Below are 17,656 nucleotides of genomic sequence, written 5' to 3' on the forward strand. Positions count from 1 at the left end.
CTCCAATCTCTGGTTTCTTTAATCGCGCGGAAGCTAACCAGGTAATTTGCACCTATGTGAACGACTCAGTGCAATAGTCAATGACTTTATGATTTGGTTTCACGTACTGATTTCGTCATCCCATGTTTGGAATAGGACCAATAAAATAGCGGAGTGTATACATATATCATACAACTGTTTTTGAACCTAGTATACAACAGGAGTGTCATACACTGTTCCACCGGCCTTAAAAGCTTTAATAAATCTCTAATTTCCATTGAGATGTCGTGGAGTTTCCCTTTTCACGAAAATTAAGACAACAATCCACCAACGATATTGGATAATGATCAAGCCATACCACAAACAATTAAAAACCCGAACCATTGAATCTCAACTCGGTTATTTAGGAATATTATGTTTTCTGGAACTCTACATATTTCTGCGTTCAACTGCACATTATATCATGGTTGATATATTGTACAAAAGACATTTCGACTTCATTTTAAGAAACTAGATGCGTACATTTTTACTCTGAAATAGGTTGATTCGGTAAAGTCTAAAGACACTTGGTAGGTAGTTCGTTACTCCTTCTCAGTAAAAAGATAATAGGGATAAAGTTTTACTTAAGGAACGAATCGATTAGTGTATGAGGAGCAGAAAAATTACTTTCGTATACTTTTAAAAAACTATGAAAATGACAGCCGAAAATGTTTTCTCCACCATAAAGTAAAAATGAGTGTTCAAAGTATAAAATGACCAATTGTGTCTGTTTAGATTGTATATAATACGAAAATCGACTTTCCCATCCGTAAACTCTCAATTCTGAAACAAAATTTAATCTGATGGTACTAGATTTAATGGGTAAATCTATTCATTTATATAAATACCAAGTAATTTTACACAATAACTGATGTTAGTTCTTGATTAAAAACACAACCCTAACCCCCCAGCCCTTGTCATAAATACCTAACTCTAACTAGGAACATTATGGTAGCTTAAAAATTCGTACAGGTCCTTACAAAGATTTGAAAGGTTGAAAATCTATATTCATAAAAATGAGATTATATGTCGTTGTTTTCTTTCTCGATTTATAGGCAGAATAACCTATAGAGAATATCAATAGATTGACTGATTACTTAAAACTGTTTTACACACACATATGGCCATTATTTTCTCTTCTATAAAAAATCCATTTATATAAGCTATTTTCTGATTGACTGGAAATTCATCGCAGTTATGTTAAGATGGTCCTCAAAGTATATAAATATATATTTTTATCATTACAAGAATTATTTACTTTAAATATGTATAAATGGAGATCTTGTCCAACATTGGTGACCTCTTATATTAACTCCAAAATAAACACAGATTATATTGATATTAATTATCATTGTAGAGTGTAAACATTTAATTAACAGATAATTCATTGTAGGCAATTAGCCCAATAGGAAATTTACTATCCAACGAGATATTTCTCAACTTATCACTTATTATGTATTACTGATTTCATTTCTAACTTTTGTCATTCATTGAACAACAAAATCATAATACAGTATACATAGATGAGAACGATAAAAATACAGCCTCATACCAAGACATTTTACAATAAATCTTAAGTTAATAATAATGACAAGAAGAAATATGTGTGATGTAAAGATTCATGTGTTAAATATCTCGCTTACACAGTGATCTCAGGAAAGATATCCGACTGCAGGGTCAGTAGTAAAACTCGGTATAACAGATACATCGTGTCAACAAAATCGTTAAGTGGAGCGTTCCAAATCGTTTAGGTAGGACCACTTTCAGGATTGCAAGTACGCTTTTCTGATATTTAGCTCAAGACCTAAACCTGAGGTTTATTGCCCAGTTCTTTAAACTATCTATAATCACAGTGCAAATCAATATCGAGTCGTTCAAAGTGGTGGAGACTTCATTCCAATAAATTGATCATCATCAAAGAAGAGACAAACATGACATAGAATAACAATATTCAGTGAACATTTCCGGTAAATCTAAAAGTTATCCAGTATATCAGAACAAGAAAACGTATCATGGATAATTCAAAAGGAAAAAGCAACCAATCAAAAGTCGCCAGCAGTTTGAACAAACGGCATCAACCAATTTAACTGATCAACCAAATTTGAACCACGTAGAAAATAATTTCAAAACTCTAAAATATGCACTCACTAAATGTAGAATTACATTAAGCATAGTGGCTAGCTTAATTCGTCACTGAAACGAATGCAATTACCCAAACATACAAAGTACACTAATTAAAAATCACGGTATAGAATTACGAACACCAATCTAAAACAAAATCCATCATGTCAGGTCGATTGACATTTCCAAATTCAGAACAAACAAAGCAAAGTGCATATGTATCTTCTTGAACGTTTTTAAAAAGAAAGGGAAAAGCTATGAAATATTGAAAATATTTTTTATCATTTACATTCACAAATATTAACTGTTTATTCCAGAAAAGCAAAAACAGACGCCATTTTATGAGTAATAGTGTCAGTAGTAGTATCAAGTTAAAATCTTCCCCCAACAATTTAATGGATATATATATGACAGAAAACTACATTTTAAAGTTTCATATACACAATACTAATACTAGTAGTAGGTTGGGTTTAAAAAAAAGACTAACAAGATACACACACAAGACAAACAAAACAAACAATGCAATTAATGTACAACAGGTTCCAAAGAATACTTTAAAAAATCAAACAAATATCAATATAACATTTTTTATGTACAGAAAATGAGGAATTAGATCCCCTATACTATGAAGTCAAGAGAATGACGGAATAAACACAAGCACCTATGTGGATGCATGTACGGACAGAAAAGGGCAAAAGAGAGTGGATATATATAAGTACAATATGCAATATTATTACTATTGTTATGATTAATATTATTGGTAGACATGGGCATAGTAAATTTTTAAAACTGTAAAAAGGGCAAACAAGTTTGAACATATATTTTACAATGAGATAAATTTATGTAGGAGAATATCAGGAGTAGAACTAATGTACAATTTAGGTTAGTTTTCATTCGTTCAGTATCACATATAGACATATATACGGAAGAAACAGTGAAATCGCTAATTATATTCACAATCTTTATGACTATTATTCTGGATGAATAAAAAAGGAAGGAGAAAAACAGTATAAAACATAATTGGTTAGCATTGTTTTAGTATTTTTCATAGTGAAATTATCAATGAGTTTAATTATTACTACGACTAGTACCTTAATTACAGTATTTGGTAAGCATGATAGGGACTAGAAGGAGTAAGGACGAGCAGGGAGGGAATTGAAAGGTTGATAGTTATATATTGGCGCTGATAAACAGAAATAGACAAAAAAGTGGGTGAAAATCACAGAGTGTTCTAACGATCTTCTCTTTATCTCCTGTTTGTTTGTTTTCTCTGCACATCCCAATGTAAATGAGGAAATATCTCTTTTTTGACAAAAACAAAAGTTTACATTGTCAATCAAAATGATGGTCCGCGACTAACTACAACTGCATGCCCAGATTTACCACAATCCATAAAAGTTCGTTCAGTCCATTGATCTTTAATTGGATTATAAACTTCAACACTGGCTAGAAATTCGCTTCCATCGTAGCCACCTAAACATAAAAATGCGAACAACGAGAGCACTTAACATTAATAATAATGATCTTTAAGAGAACAAAGAATGCATCAATTTTGATAAACAGAGAATTTGCATTTGTCAATTTCAGGACAACTTATAGTACTGGATGAAACTCGATTTACATATCAGTCTTTTAGTTCAATCTGGAAAATGAGCCACGCTACTTACTCACTATAAATTGATAGACTCAGAAAATTCCTCGAAAAAATCTCAAAGGAGCCCTGAAAACTCTGAGAAACATTGTATCTAATCAGCATTGAATAAGAGTTTCTAGGATGCATCTAGAAAGTGAAGAGTCACGTGTCACATTTCTGAATGGATGATTACCTATCCCGTTACTATGTTTAGTAGGGTTCCAAAACTTTACAGAAGCCCGAGACCATCTGAAATGTTATAAATACCCCCAATTTTCTGTACACAAACTAAACTTGGAGTAGAGCATTCTTTCCGTATTTCGCACCTTCTATCTCGTGTTCAAGTTATCGTGTAGAGTTAGCCTGCAGTTGTTAGAAGAGTTTAGGAAACTGATTCAAACGTTCACTCCGAAGATTTATCAAAAATGATAGATGTAATATTACAAAGGAAGAAGAAAAAGGCATGACACTATTTCCTTGAAATGTAGATAACATGTAAGACACAAGTTATGCAGGACACTTAACGGTCTAAGACTTGACCATCGGACTTAATCCTCAGCCAAAACATTAAACATATAAATGAATGAGGAAATGTTATATAATAATAATGACAATAGTAACAATAAAATGTGATATTATTTTAAAAAACAAACTTTATTCATCTATTCACATATTCACCAACTCACCAAAAACCCATATTTCATTTCCCCATACTGAAGCACTTAACGCTGATCTTGGATGTAGCATAGATGCACAGTATTCCCAACAATTTCTTTTAGGATCATAACGTTCCATTGTATTTAGCTGACTACAGGAATCATATCCACCAATTGCATAAATGTATTCACCGAGTGCAACAACACCTTTAAAAATATTTCCCAAAATATATATATATATATATATATATATATATAGAGAGAGAGAGAGAGAGAGAGATAATATTACGCAATCACCTTCCAATGACAGTAGTGGGTATCTGTCTAACAATCAAGACACGGTTATCCTTGAAACGTAGAAGTCTGAAGGAAGTCTTTTACGAAATTTGAAGTAATTAGTGCCTTTGATGAATTTCGAAGACGAAGATTATCAGAACTATGTGATATATTAGCGCAACACATTTCGAACAATTTGATCATACATATACTTGTTAAGAACATTAATATATGAAAATAAAAGGTCAACTAGACTAGAAATTGAGGGTAAGAGAAGACGATGATAATAAAGAAAATAATGTGAAAACAATTTGAAACTTCATTACTCTGGATAATAATCTAATATTACCAGGGTAGGTTTAATGTGAGAACAAACTGCTTTTGAATACACAGAGGGGGTATGAATTTTCGTATGGCTAATGCTTCAATAAACCTTAGTATATGCACTTCTACACTTTCGTACAACACCACAAAACCGTATTAAGATTAATCTTACGACCCGTTTCAGATCGGATTGTTCGAAATGTATTGCCCTAACATATCACATAGTTCTGATAATATTTGTCTTCTTATTATGCCATCGAAAGTAGAAGTCTGCGTTAAGACCTGTTCTCAGAAAAACATTGTAGGAATACCTGAGTCCTAAGACTGTCGTTGTAGCTTCTGACTAGTACTCCGGAAGCTGTATTGTATTTTAATTCAAATTTCAAAGATATTACGTTAAAATTCACTGGTTCTTATCATCATTCATAATGACAACCTAGGTCAAGTTACAATAATCCCCCCCAAATGCCCTGGTACGGCCGAGAGTGGAGAGAGTCCGCTCTCCCTCAAAAAATGCTCTCACATGGCCACGCGTATATAGCCTCTACCAGGGAAGTTCTACTCAATGCCTTCTCGCGGCATTACTCTTGTTTACGTAATTGAGAGGAAGAAAAGCGAATGTCCAGTGCTTTAACCGGGTTGGTGGACATGGAGAGTCCACCTAGGGAAGTTCGAAAACCCTGATTCCGAACCAGTGGTGCACATGGGCTCCAGTATCCTGAGGAAACAAATGTCGTATGAAACAATTGTTGGTCACCGGCTACCATGTAACTGCACTCCTTACGATGCTCCACTGCCTTGTAGATCAGACCTTCAAGTCGAAGGCTCCGGGTGTGGCCCCGTAAAAAACCACCTGCTTCGATTTGGGCACTCGGGAAGTATCACAGCTCTCACACAAATCAAATGAGATTTGTGTAGTGCATATCTATTTGGTGCATTCTTGTACCAATATCTATGTGATAAAATAAATAAATAAATAAAACAATATCCAAAAATGACTAGACAACTGTTTAGTGTAGAGTAGTACATAGTTCTTTTTACAAATAATAGTCTTAACTTCTACACGAATATAATTCTTATTTTCTTCAAAAATTTCTAAAAATTCTCATCATCTAATTACTATGAAGTAGTCACTAATTCACCATCTGAGGAAACGTCATATAATAATAAACTATCATGGACTACATAATTGGCTGAACTTAGTTAAACAACCATTGGATAGCTAACTAACATCAGCTCATGATGTCATCGATGTAAATCTAACAATCTCCACAAATCCCGTATGCTGATAATAGTAATAATCCTGTTCCAGGAATTCTGAAGAGCTACGACTAATGGAGTTAAATCATATCAAGTAAAAGATAGTTATTCAACAATGATACTAGATGATCACAATATCATGAACTGATTGAAATTTGCAATGTACACTCTTGGATGGCAGCAAAGTGAACTAAAAATGATGTGCTCGTCGTATGTTTAATAGTAATAATAATCAGTTAGTTTGTTGATTTAAAATACATTGCCACAATGAACTAAACGCTTGACTATTAATATCCTAGAGTGGGTTGGGGATTATCAGATAAATACTGATGTTATCGTTGAAGATGTTTCTTGTTCTTCGACCCAACATTTTTTCTGGGACTCAGTCAATACTTTTAACTAGTGGGACCAAGCCATATTGAGGGTGTGAGGAAAGTACTGACCGAAGACATTGGAAGATAATCGTGTGCTGTCATTGACTGATTGAAGTTAGACTTGTACACACTAGACCTCAGTTCAGTAGTCTAGAGGCTAAGTTTTTGTGCCCAAGACCAAAGATTTTAAGTTCGGTTCCCGGTTGCGGAGTCGTGGATGCCCACTGTTGAGTCCCGTACTAAGACGAAACGGTTGTCCAGTGCTTCCATTTTTTCAATGGTGGACTAACTTTGATCGGATCATGGCTTCAATGAAATATTTTTAATTCTTCGAACAATGGATTTAATTGGAAAAATCCGCTAATTTCCATAGCTTTGACCAGTAAGTTTAAATAAAGACAAACTACTCATAGGAAAGCGGGATATATGAAATGCATATTGAACAAATAATAGTGATAATGACAATAATAATCAAAGTAAAAATAATAATATGAAAAATGTTTTTTACACAGTATTTTTTACGACAAAACCGTTAAACTGTCATCCTATTTTTTCTAAATAATAAACTGTATTTCGTTTATAACAGCCGAAATATTCCATATAAGCATTCTACTAAACTGTTACGTATGTTTTACACTACTAACGGTAGGGACCATATGATAATTAGACAAATCAATAAATAGACAGGGACTGGTATTATCAGACAGACATTAGTATTGTTAAAAAGAAGTTATGAAAAAGATAGGACAACGACAAGAGGAAAACCAGACAGAGAATACCAACATTGTTGATCTGGTGAGAAAAGAGAACAGATTGGCAACATACATAAAACAAAACGGGTTGATAATACCAATCTGGAATTGGACCCAGACACAGATGTGTATGTGTGTGTTTATGTATATGCATACATACATACATACGTACGTACAAGTAAACGATGTTGATAATGACTACAACAACGACGAAAAAACAATAATCATAACAACAACAAGTCTTTAGAGCACAAAACAACTGACAGTCTGTCTACGGATAATAGTTTTAATTATAATAAACCAAATACAGTCTACGATGATTTGGATGAAAAGAGAAGTTAATTATCACTATTAGGCGAAGTAGATAATTATTAAATGTAAATAACTGTTAGGTAGATAGACAGCTAGGCAAGTAGACGAGAGACCAAATGGATAAATAGATAGACAGGTAAAAAAAAAGTTAGACAATCTCTATTTTTTACTGATACACACAAGTGAATACGCACAGGATTTCTCACATTTTCTACTTCTTTACTACCTGCTGATATATAGATATACGTGTACACATACGATTGAAGATGTTGTGCTATTACAGATAAATGCATAACATAATAAGTTGATAAATTAACAAAAGTCAAAATCGACATGAATATCAAAATAATTTAGTGAGAGAAAAAAAGAAAAAACAAAATCTAGACAATTAGGCTACGTGTACCAGAAAATAATGAAGATTCTTTCTGAGATGTAGGCATAGACACACACGTGCATAGGAACGTAAAGATATACAAACAGAGAAGTCAAACTGCGTAAACGAATTATTCAACAGAAAGAAAATAACAAGTATCAGTAGAAAGAAGAATAGCAAACAAGATCAATGAGAAGCGAAGATTAAGTCGTGACGACGTGAAAAATGTGTATGAGTCAATGCATTTAGCTGAGTCATACTGTCTTGCTCTGTTGACTGGTTTAAACACAGTATGGTCAGAAATATTGATTTGGACATGTCTAATAAACAAAATGAGTATGCTGTCTAAAAATGAACAAACTATTGTGTTGGATAATAATAATGAAACGTGACTTATTATAATTCCCTATATACATATGACAGAAGCTCAGTGGTTATTCGAGAAACTTTATTCCAATCAAAAATCAGTTGACCCAATGAAACGTTATTCTATTCTTTTATTAAGAGGAAAAAACTCCGTTTTGATTGACATTGAACTGAATTTATTTATTTTCCTTCAATGTTATTCATTAAAAAGTTTATGATTATTATTAATAGTAATAATAAACTGAAATATACTTAACTATGAGATTCAAAAACACCAATGACACAGAACGCTTTCAGTAAGAAAGTTGACATTTTAGTTTTTCTTATTGTCAAATAACTTCTTGGTATGGTGAACGTAAAGAGGATCATCCTCGGTGTATTCATTATTGATGAGCTCCAAACTCTTTATGCTACCTTAATACGGAATATTCATCCAGTGATCAGAATAAAGTCATTTGTACAACAAACTGATCGACCAAAACAAAATCTGACATATCAGATAATGATATTTAAAAGTTTCATGTTAAGTTAAATGAAGAAGCGTGGGGTCAATTTATAATGAGTAAGTAGGTTAATCATTTAACCATAGCCACCGTCTACCTGTTCTCATATAGGGATTAACCTACCAACACAAATGTCTGAATGATTGATAAAAAAAATACTCTGTCCATTATCTAGAAATATATCCACCTACACAGTTTAATTTTCTTTATTTCTGCTGTGCTGATTATGACGTTTAAAAAGTTTGTATATTGTAACTGAATTGTAAACTATACTATAAACTGTTTAGTATACCTTTTACCAACATGATTTAATAAGTAAACCAACTGATTAACCAATTCCTAATCATGTAACACTTCAAATTAACCTTAGTGATAGCATGAAAAAAAGATATAACTGGGTAAGAAATGTCAAACTGATGGACACATGATTTACCATGTAGATGCTATTATACAAAAAAGCATTACCAACATACATACACCAGAGAGAGAGAGAGAGAGGTAAGAGAATTGTGCACAAGACAGTGAAGAAAGACAGAATGAGACAAAGCATTCAAAAGAATACTTTGTTAAAGATGGGAGGAAGGACAACAAAAAAGCGACGAAAATGGAACATATTGACGAGAAAACAAGTACACTTCAATGAGGAAAATCGAATTGTATACTAATATTTTACTAACGAAACACTTCTATCCCTCCCTCGCCCTTTCTTAAATCACTGACAGCTATTCGACTGACCTCATAAAATCAACATTTTAAAAACTTAGACAGGATTAAAGTCTAGTATAAAATACGTGAATCTTATATATACAAAGTAAATAAGTAACTCCAAACTTACCTGCACCAGATCTAGCTCGATTTAAACAAGCTAACTCTTCCCAATTATCTTTTTCCGGATCATAACGTTCAACTGTATTCAAACGTTTTTCACCATCAAAACCACCAACAGCGTATAATAAACTAAAAATATTTTTAAGAAATAATATGTAAATAACACCTACTCCGTTCAATAAATATGAGAGGAGATTTACATATTTCTTATTTCTGTACTAATTCTACTATTTTACAATCTAGAAATTGATAGTGCCTTAAAAAACTTTTAGACTCCTTACAAAGGTGGAGTAGAGATGTTTTCAGCCCTTGTCAACGATTTAGATTGATGAACAAATAGAATAGTGAATAAACACCAAATTTTGAGGAAAACTTTCAGAAAACTCATCAAATGTCGAGAGCCACTTATAAAACTTAACCTACCGAAGAAAAAACTCATTTTAAGTAGGTCAATAGTTTTAGTAGTGCCTAGTCCTACGTTGTAGCTGACTGGCTGGTGGGTGTTGATGAAAACTGGAAGGATAATGCAAGATTGAAGTGTTTGTTAAGAAGGCAACTTGAAAATCGAACTTCTGAAGATTTTCCAAGATGGTTTACGAAGTCAGAAAGGAGACAGTACAACTATGTAGTAACAAATAGGAAATATTTTAAAAGGTAAGGTTGGTGTATTTTATATTTCAGAACCATAATTCACGTTTTTAGTAGATAAGGTGTACATAATGACTTATCAGAAACCTTTATAGTTTCATCGATCCATCTCATTTTAGTTTTTAATTGGAGTACAATTTAAAAGAAATAATAATTAAACAAATAATATTAAATTTGATCTTCTAAATAAGATACTCATTGTTACGGTTTTTAAGCGCGAATCATCCTTTAATATAGCTCATTAATACCAATTAACAGCAAAAGACATATCTTGTACAATTTCAATGAATCGATTATTGTATTTGTCATTAATGAGAGAAAATTAGGAAGAAGAACAGACACAATGAAGCTCTATGTACATCCCAGCTTATTTCATACTTTTTAGCACATTCAGTAAAGATTATAACAATCATGAAAAAGTTCGAATAAAATATAAACCTCGAATTGTAAATAGATAAAATAAGTATGATAGAGATTGTGAATGATAAAATAATTCATATGTGATAATAACTTGAATCAAGTTAGAATGGCAATAATTTATTTTTCAAGTTAGTCAACATAGTTTAGTGCAACTTGAGAAAAAAAAATGATTGTTTCAATTAATAGATCATCAATATAATAAAAACGATTCACCTAAGAGAATCAGACTCTGAACTGATCAAACAATGATAGAAATAAGAATCTGGGTCATCCACACTGTATTATTGATTTAGGGAAGTAAGTTAATGTCTTTCGTTTACATTGATTACTTTAAAGTTTAATAACTTTTAAATAATCCCTGGTAAAGACTAAGTAATTTAAGTATCTTCCTAAATACGACAATTATCAAATCAACTTGATCTGATCTCTCTTATAATTGTTGTGAAATTACCTAGTCAAGTCAAGTAACTAAACTCATAATCATACATATCTATACACGTAATTCATTCCGCTAATACATTCACAAGGAACATTTCCCAGTAACAAAATCTCATCACTGATTATTAGCATTCTTGTTACGTACATTATAACCGTATGATTGATTATCTAGAATATGTAAAGTGTTACTCAAATAAATATTGTGAAATGTTTAGTTTAGAAATAAATACAAGTAGACCAGTGAAATTTACAATCAAATTAGTCAACATTTATTTTCGAGAAATACAAGTAAACAGAATGAGGAAATTCAACAATAAGTCATTATGTCTATCAATTCACTGATCCAATTCTAACAATCTATAAGTGACGTTTATCAGGAAAGATATATTTGTTACGAAACGCCCTGGTAATAATAGTGCATGTTTTTGTACAAGAAAAGTTGAGGTCAAATTCGATGTTTTTCGTTTTTCGTCCATACCCGTAAGAATTGATGAATTCAAATTATAGTTATTTAAAACTTATCTAATATGCCTAACACGTATTGTGCGATGTATTACCTATTACTAATTAGTTTATAGTTAATATTTTTGTTATATGGAAAGATTACAATGAATTTAGTCTTGTACATGTGGTTCTATGAATTTTCACAAATATACCAACAATTTTGCGAACATTTTTTTTATTGAATATGGTTTCTAGTTGAGTGTATCATATAGTTGTGTCTTTATTTGTATCAAATATGAGAATTAGATATATTCAGATTGTATTTTTGAAGCATATTACATACCTTAGATGCTATTTCACAATATTAACAGTACAATTCATTAGTTACTGACTACTTATGAACCTCTATAACAGAATAATTGAAGATAAATTAGTTAAATATGTTACGTTACGCTGGACAGCTTATGATATAAATACTAAATAATTTATCATAATACACTTGGAATCGGTCAGTCAGTCAGTGAGCTACAACGTAGGACTATGCACATATATGCATCGATCAAAGTTGCCACACCGCATTAGTACCATAAGATGAACACTGGATTCATAGGAGTAGTTAATTCAGTTGTGGTAATATATAAAAGAAGGATTGCATATAAGGATACAGTACAGGAAGAAAGATTTAGTACGTAGAAAGAAAAATATGAAGCGATTTTAATCTCTTAGTTTAAAGGAAGACAGAGAGTGTATACACCTACGCCATTGTGAACGATTCTCAGCCATGTCACTCACAGTCTCCTACCATTCGATACAATAGTCACACGGACCACAACCAAGTAGTCTGCATCTACCAACATGGCTCAGAACACAACTTGGTGACTTCAAGCATTGATGCCACGTTTTCGTTTGGCCGACCCTAACTTTCTTCCAACCATCCCCAACACCGGTTAGCATTGCACGTCGTGGTAATCGGTGTTCAGGCATACGTAACACGTGGCCCAACCATCTCAGTCGATGAAGATTAACGACCTCATCAACCGATTTACCATCATTCCCTAATACCCTGCGTCTAATTTCACTATTACTTACCCGGTGATCCCAGCAGACGCCAGCAATATTTCTAAGGCATCTGTGGTGGCGTAAGATGGCGAAAGCCAAACGAGTTTTTCGAATCCATCCTGAGATTTCGTCAGACACCAACCCATTAGGGCTGATCAGACTTCCAAGATAAGTGAAGCTGTCGACACGTTCGATTATTTCACTCTCTATCCTTAGTTCAGGTGTTAACGCAGACCAGTCCTGAAGCAACAACTTGCATTTAGAGGGAGAGAAGCGCATCCCAAACATTCTGGCATTGTTGCTCAGTGCTACCAAAATACTCTGAATTTTATCAGCGTCTTCACCAAACAGGACTATATCATCTGCGTATTCTAAGTCGATAAGTGGACCTCCTGGTAGGAGATCAATACCCGAGAATTCAGTCGATGAGAACGTTATTTCCATCAATAGGTCTATGATGAAATTGAACAAAAATGGAGATAGTGGACAGCTTTGCCGGACACCACTTGAGGTTGCAAAAGTAGATGACAGTTCGCCATAAGCTCTGACTCGACTAGTAGTGTTCGAGTAAAGAGCCTTTATAAGGTTTATGTAATTCTGAGGTACGCGTTTCAATGACAGACACTGCCACAGAATCTCGCGGTCTACCGAGTCAAATGCTGCTTCTAAGTCAAGAAAGACCACCATTGTCGGACGCCGATAAGTATGCCTGTGTTCTAGAAACTGACAAATGGTGAATATGTGGTCGATGCAGCCACGACCAGGTCTGAAGCCAGCTTGATTCTCTCGTGTTTGCAGTTCACGAGTCTTTGTCAGGTACCCAATAATCATTGAGGCTAGTATTTTAGATACTATATTAGTTAAAGTAATCCCTCTATGGTTGTCACAGGATGATTTCGACCCTTTCTTATATATTGGGACGATAAGTGGCTGTGACCAGTCAGATAGGATAACGTCCAACTCCCAGATCTTAGCCAAAATATTAGTCAACCTAATCGCTAAAATTAGACCACCATACTTAAAGACCTCTGGAGTCAATCCATCTGGATCAGCTGCCCTTCCTCGTTTCAGATTAACTATAGCCTTTTGAACTTCTGCTAGAGTTGGGGAACTACTTCAATGTTCCATTCACACTGTCTGGGGATGGAGGGTAGTTGTAGAGTAGCTGAAGGCCACCTGAACTGTTCTCTGAAATGTTCCGCCCATCGTTCTAAACGTCTGGACTGGGAGCAGATGAGAGTGTCGTCTTTTACCGAGATAGTCTCACTTACATTCGACTTATTATTTCCAGTTTTTTTATTAGCCTGTAGAGCTGTCTTGTGTTCCCTATAGCCGCCGCCTTTTCCATCTCTTTTGCTTTCGTTGTCCACCGCTGCTTACGGTCGTTCCTTAGACTTTTGGTTAACCTGGATCTGACTTATTTTCGCTCTTCATCGTGTTCAGAGCCTGATGGGATGAGTTTACGAGAATCCATCAGTGAAATAGACCTTGAGGAAATCCATTGGTTCTTTGTAACCCTGTGGTTTAAGTCACTAATAGGTGTCACTGCTGTTTCCACAGCTGATTGCATATCTTCCCGAGCAACATCCGGGTTAGCCTCGTTTTCAGAACTACCTAATTATGACCTCAGTTGTTCCTGGAACATACTTTTGGTTTTCTCGCTACTTAGTTCAGTTCTAATGGGTTTTTTAATGTGCCTTTTTCGCGTCCAGTGAGGCGCAAGCAGATGCATGCTCGTATTAGAGCATGGCCGGAGTCCAGACAGGTACTCCAGAATGAGCGACAATCTTCTATCAACCCTCTCCAACGATGACTGATGGCAATATGGTCTATTTGAGTCCATCGTTGGTTTGGTGTAGGGGTCGTCATGTTAGACGATGTCTCTCCTTATGCCTAAAATAAGTGTTTGCTAAAAATAAACGATTGTCTGAGCACAGTTGCAGCAGACGATTGCCATTACTTGTTCATTGAGCCGGAATATTAAAATACCCACCTAAATGTCTTTCTGTTTGGTTTAAGCTACCTATCTGGGTATTAAGGTCACCTGCTACGGGTACAACGTCTGAACGTTTAGCTTTCTGTAAAATTCATCTTTCACTTCATCCGAGCTGCAGTCAGTGGGAGCGTAGGCAGAAACGACAAAAAAGCAACGACCATTTGGAACCATTACTTGTATATAAAAAGTGTTCTGAAATTTCTATGTGGACAAAATATTACACTTAAAAGACAAAATAAAGGAACGAGAAACAGAAAAAAAGTTACATGAAATGTAAACAAAACTTGTAAAAATCATTTACTTACCGATTAAGTACAGCAACACCTAATCCAATCCGTCGACTATTCATAGAAGCTATCGGTATCCATTGATCCATATCTGGATCATATCTACAATACAGAATACAAGATTATATATATATGAAGAATATATCTGCCGTTTATCATAACAATACTGATAAATTCAATTATCACATACACTAAACTGTAGACCAAAACAAATCTATCTATTGTTGATCAGTATTATTGAGAAAGCTTACTGTAATTATTGGTAGTTTTAACTATCTTAGATTAAATTTTAGGAAAAGAACTAAGGTAGGTCAGCTGTGTACATTATAACACAAAATTTTTACCGTATGGGTTTATGTAATTAGCGATAATCTACTCTACGTGATAAGGTTTAGTTATACTACGCGGGTCTGTGGTTAGGGTTTATGGGCTAGAATTATGAATTATACATAGTATACATAAAACAACTTAAATTGTAAACCTGAATTCTAACAGTTACAAACGTAAAATATACTTGAAAATTTCATTAATTATGTAAAATCAACATATCATTGGTAAACTCAGATTCGCTGTTATTTCATTTAAATAAGAGTTAAAAATTCCAAGGTTGCTCAACAGGACAATTTGGGTTTATTATATTTATAAATATGATCAAGGAATATTTCCTCCTTATGCATACTGGTAGTACAGATCTACGCAGTCAACATTCAGTCACATTACTTTTTGTGAAGGGTAGTAAAACACAACCTAGCTGCTATCTGTACAAGCACAAGAGTAGGTTTTGTGGGTTTGGAATTTCTAATCTAGTCAAATGCTGGGCAAACGAGTCAAATTATTATTTATCATGAATCGATCGATGTTAGACTACCACTGGAAATCTGGAAGTACTGGTCGGCCGTTTCATCCTAGTATGAGACTCCTCAGCAGTTGGTATTCACGATCCCGCTCGCGGAATTCGAACCCAGGGCGTTTGGTCTCGCGAGCAAACGCTTAACCTCCAGGCCACTGAACAGGTATCCAACGATGTTAACGTCTAACTTCAACCAATCCACAAAATTGAGCGACCATCTATTGTTTGAGGTAGATACCTGTCTCTACCTGACATGGATTAACACCATTGGCCACGGCTTCTCGTTAGAACTCCGAGAATCCCCTCACAAATCTAGTCACTAGTGAGCACATGGTAATTATCAATTTAGGGTTGTGGGGATTGTTAGGTTTTTGATTGAGATCATGAATCGATTGATTTTAGTTTATCACATAGCTAGAATTTAGATGAAAACCATCACTACTGATCACTGTCATAACACAATATGCTTTACGCACGTTTTTATTAATTATACATAAACGCTCAAATGATTTATGTACATAGTACTTTGGAGTGTTAAATTCTGTTGTAAAATTCCTTCGCAAATCAACAGAAACACAATAAAAGAGAGCATATGTTCTGTAATCATCATTATATATACTTTAGATACATTCAAATTAAATGAGTAAACAAAAGATAATAGAGTGACTGTTATCAATAGGCCGCCAGTAAAATAATGTAGACTATATATACATAATTCAGAGATTGCATTGATAAAAAGAAGTCGAAACTACAAAGGTTGAGTATTTTATTTTTCATTGAATTAATTTGATCATATTTTAACGAATCATAAATTACAATATCATATTTTTTTTGTACAGAGTAGTTATAATCATGCACTTTTGACAAGGCGAAAAATATAGGTCGGTTTATCTATCTATTTATATTTATATAGGTCTAAACATGAAAAAAGTATCTGTTCAAGGTCAGCTGATCTAAACATGTATGGACTAGACAAAGTCAAACATATGAACCCAAAAGAATCAGACAATTGACAAATAAATGCATTTATTGGCATTCATTAGTAAAAAAATTTACAGTTTGTCTAGAAAATTAGAGGGAAAAAAATTTATTTATCTGAACACGTAAACATTGGAATAAAGGGGCACCAAATACATATACGCTACACAATAATACTGAGGCCAATAGTAGTTATCATTGATTTGCATGAGGGCTGTGATACTGTCCAAGTGCCTAAACCGAAGCAGGATGAGGGAAGAGAAGAACTACGGAAGTGACTACCGATATATTATATTAATAATGAGAACAAAAGTTGTTAAGACAATAAGTATAATCGCTAGTATATACTGTGACGAAGTTTCGCTAAATATATATATTGTATTTTATTGATTGATTGAAGGTGTAAAAACATGTAAATCAGGTAAGAAATATTTTTCATTTAATTAGTAATAGTAACTAACATTAAAGAATGAAATTCTAATAAGTTTCCAGTGTACATTTAAATTTTTTTAAAATTATATATAAACTCATTAAATCTTCATATTGAAATTATTATCCCTGATTTAATATGTCCAATTAATCTTATCTAACTGGAAAGAAAAATATGCACAAAGAACCACAATTCAATATTTTGAATACTAACCATAATGATATACAAATGTTAAAGTATGTTATTAATTTGAGCAAAAAAAAGTAATAACTTATGACAGAAATCTTACTACTAAAGGATAGTTTTCTGT

General features: G+C 33.6%; 1 protein-coding gene across 1 annotated transcript in view; it reads right to left on the reverse strand.

Annotated features, from left to right (window-relative positions):
* Window positions 1-1,590: 1,590 nt before the first annotated feature.
* KEAP1 (Kelch-like H-associated protein 1) overlaps window positions 1,591-17,656 on the reverse strand; it is a 31,370-nt gene continuing 15,304 nt past the window's right edge. The window contains exons 4-7 of the mRNA XM_051212123.1: window positions 15,107-15,190; window positions 9,804-9,925; window positions 4,459-4,635; window positions 1,591-3,612 (exon numbers count right to left, since the gene is read on the reverse strand). Coding sequence (XP_051072264.1) covers window positions 3,476-3,612; window positions 4,459-4,635; window positions 9,804-9,925; window positions 15,107-15,190 — 520 coding nt within the window. The 3' untranslated portion in view covers window positions 1,591-3,475. The remainder of the gene's footprint in view (window positions 3,613-4,458; window positions 4,636-9,803; window positions 9,926-15,106; window positions 15,191-17,656) is intronic.

Source organism: Schistosoma haematobium, chromosome ZW (assembly GCF_000699445.3).
Source record: "Schistosoma haematobium chromosome ZW, whole genome shotgun sequence".
Classification (NCBI taxonomy): domain Eukaryota; kingdom Metazoa; phylum Platyhelminthes; class Trematoda; order Strigeidida; family Schistosomatidae; genus Schistosoma; species Schistosoma haematobium.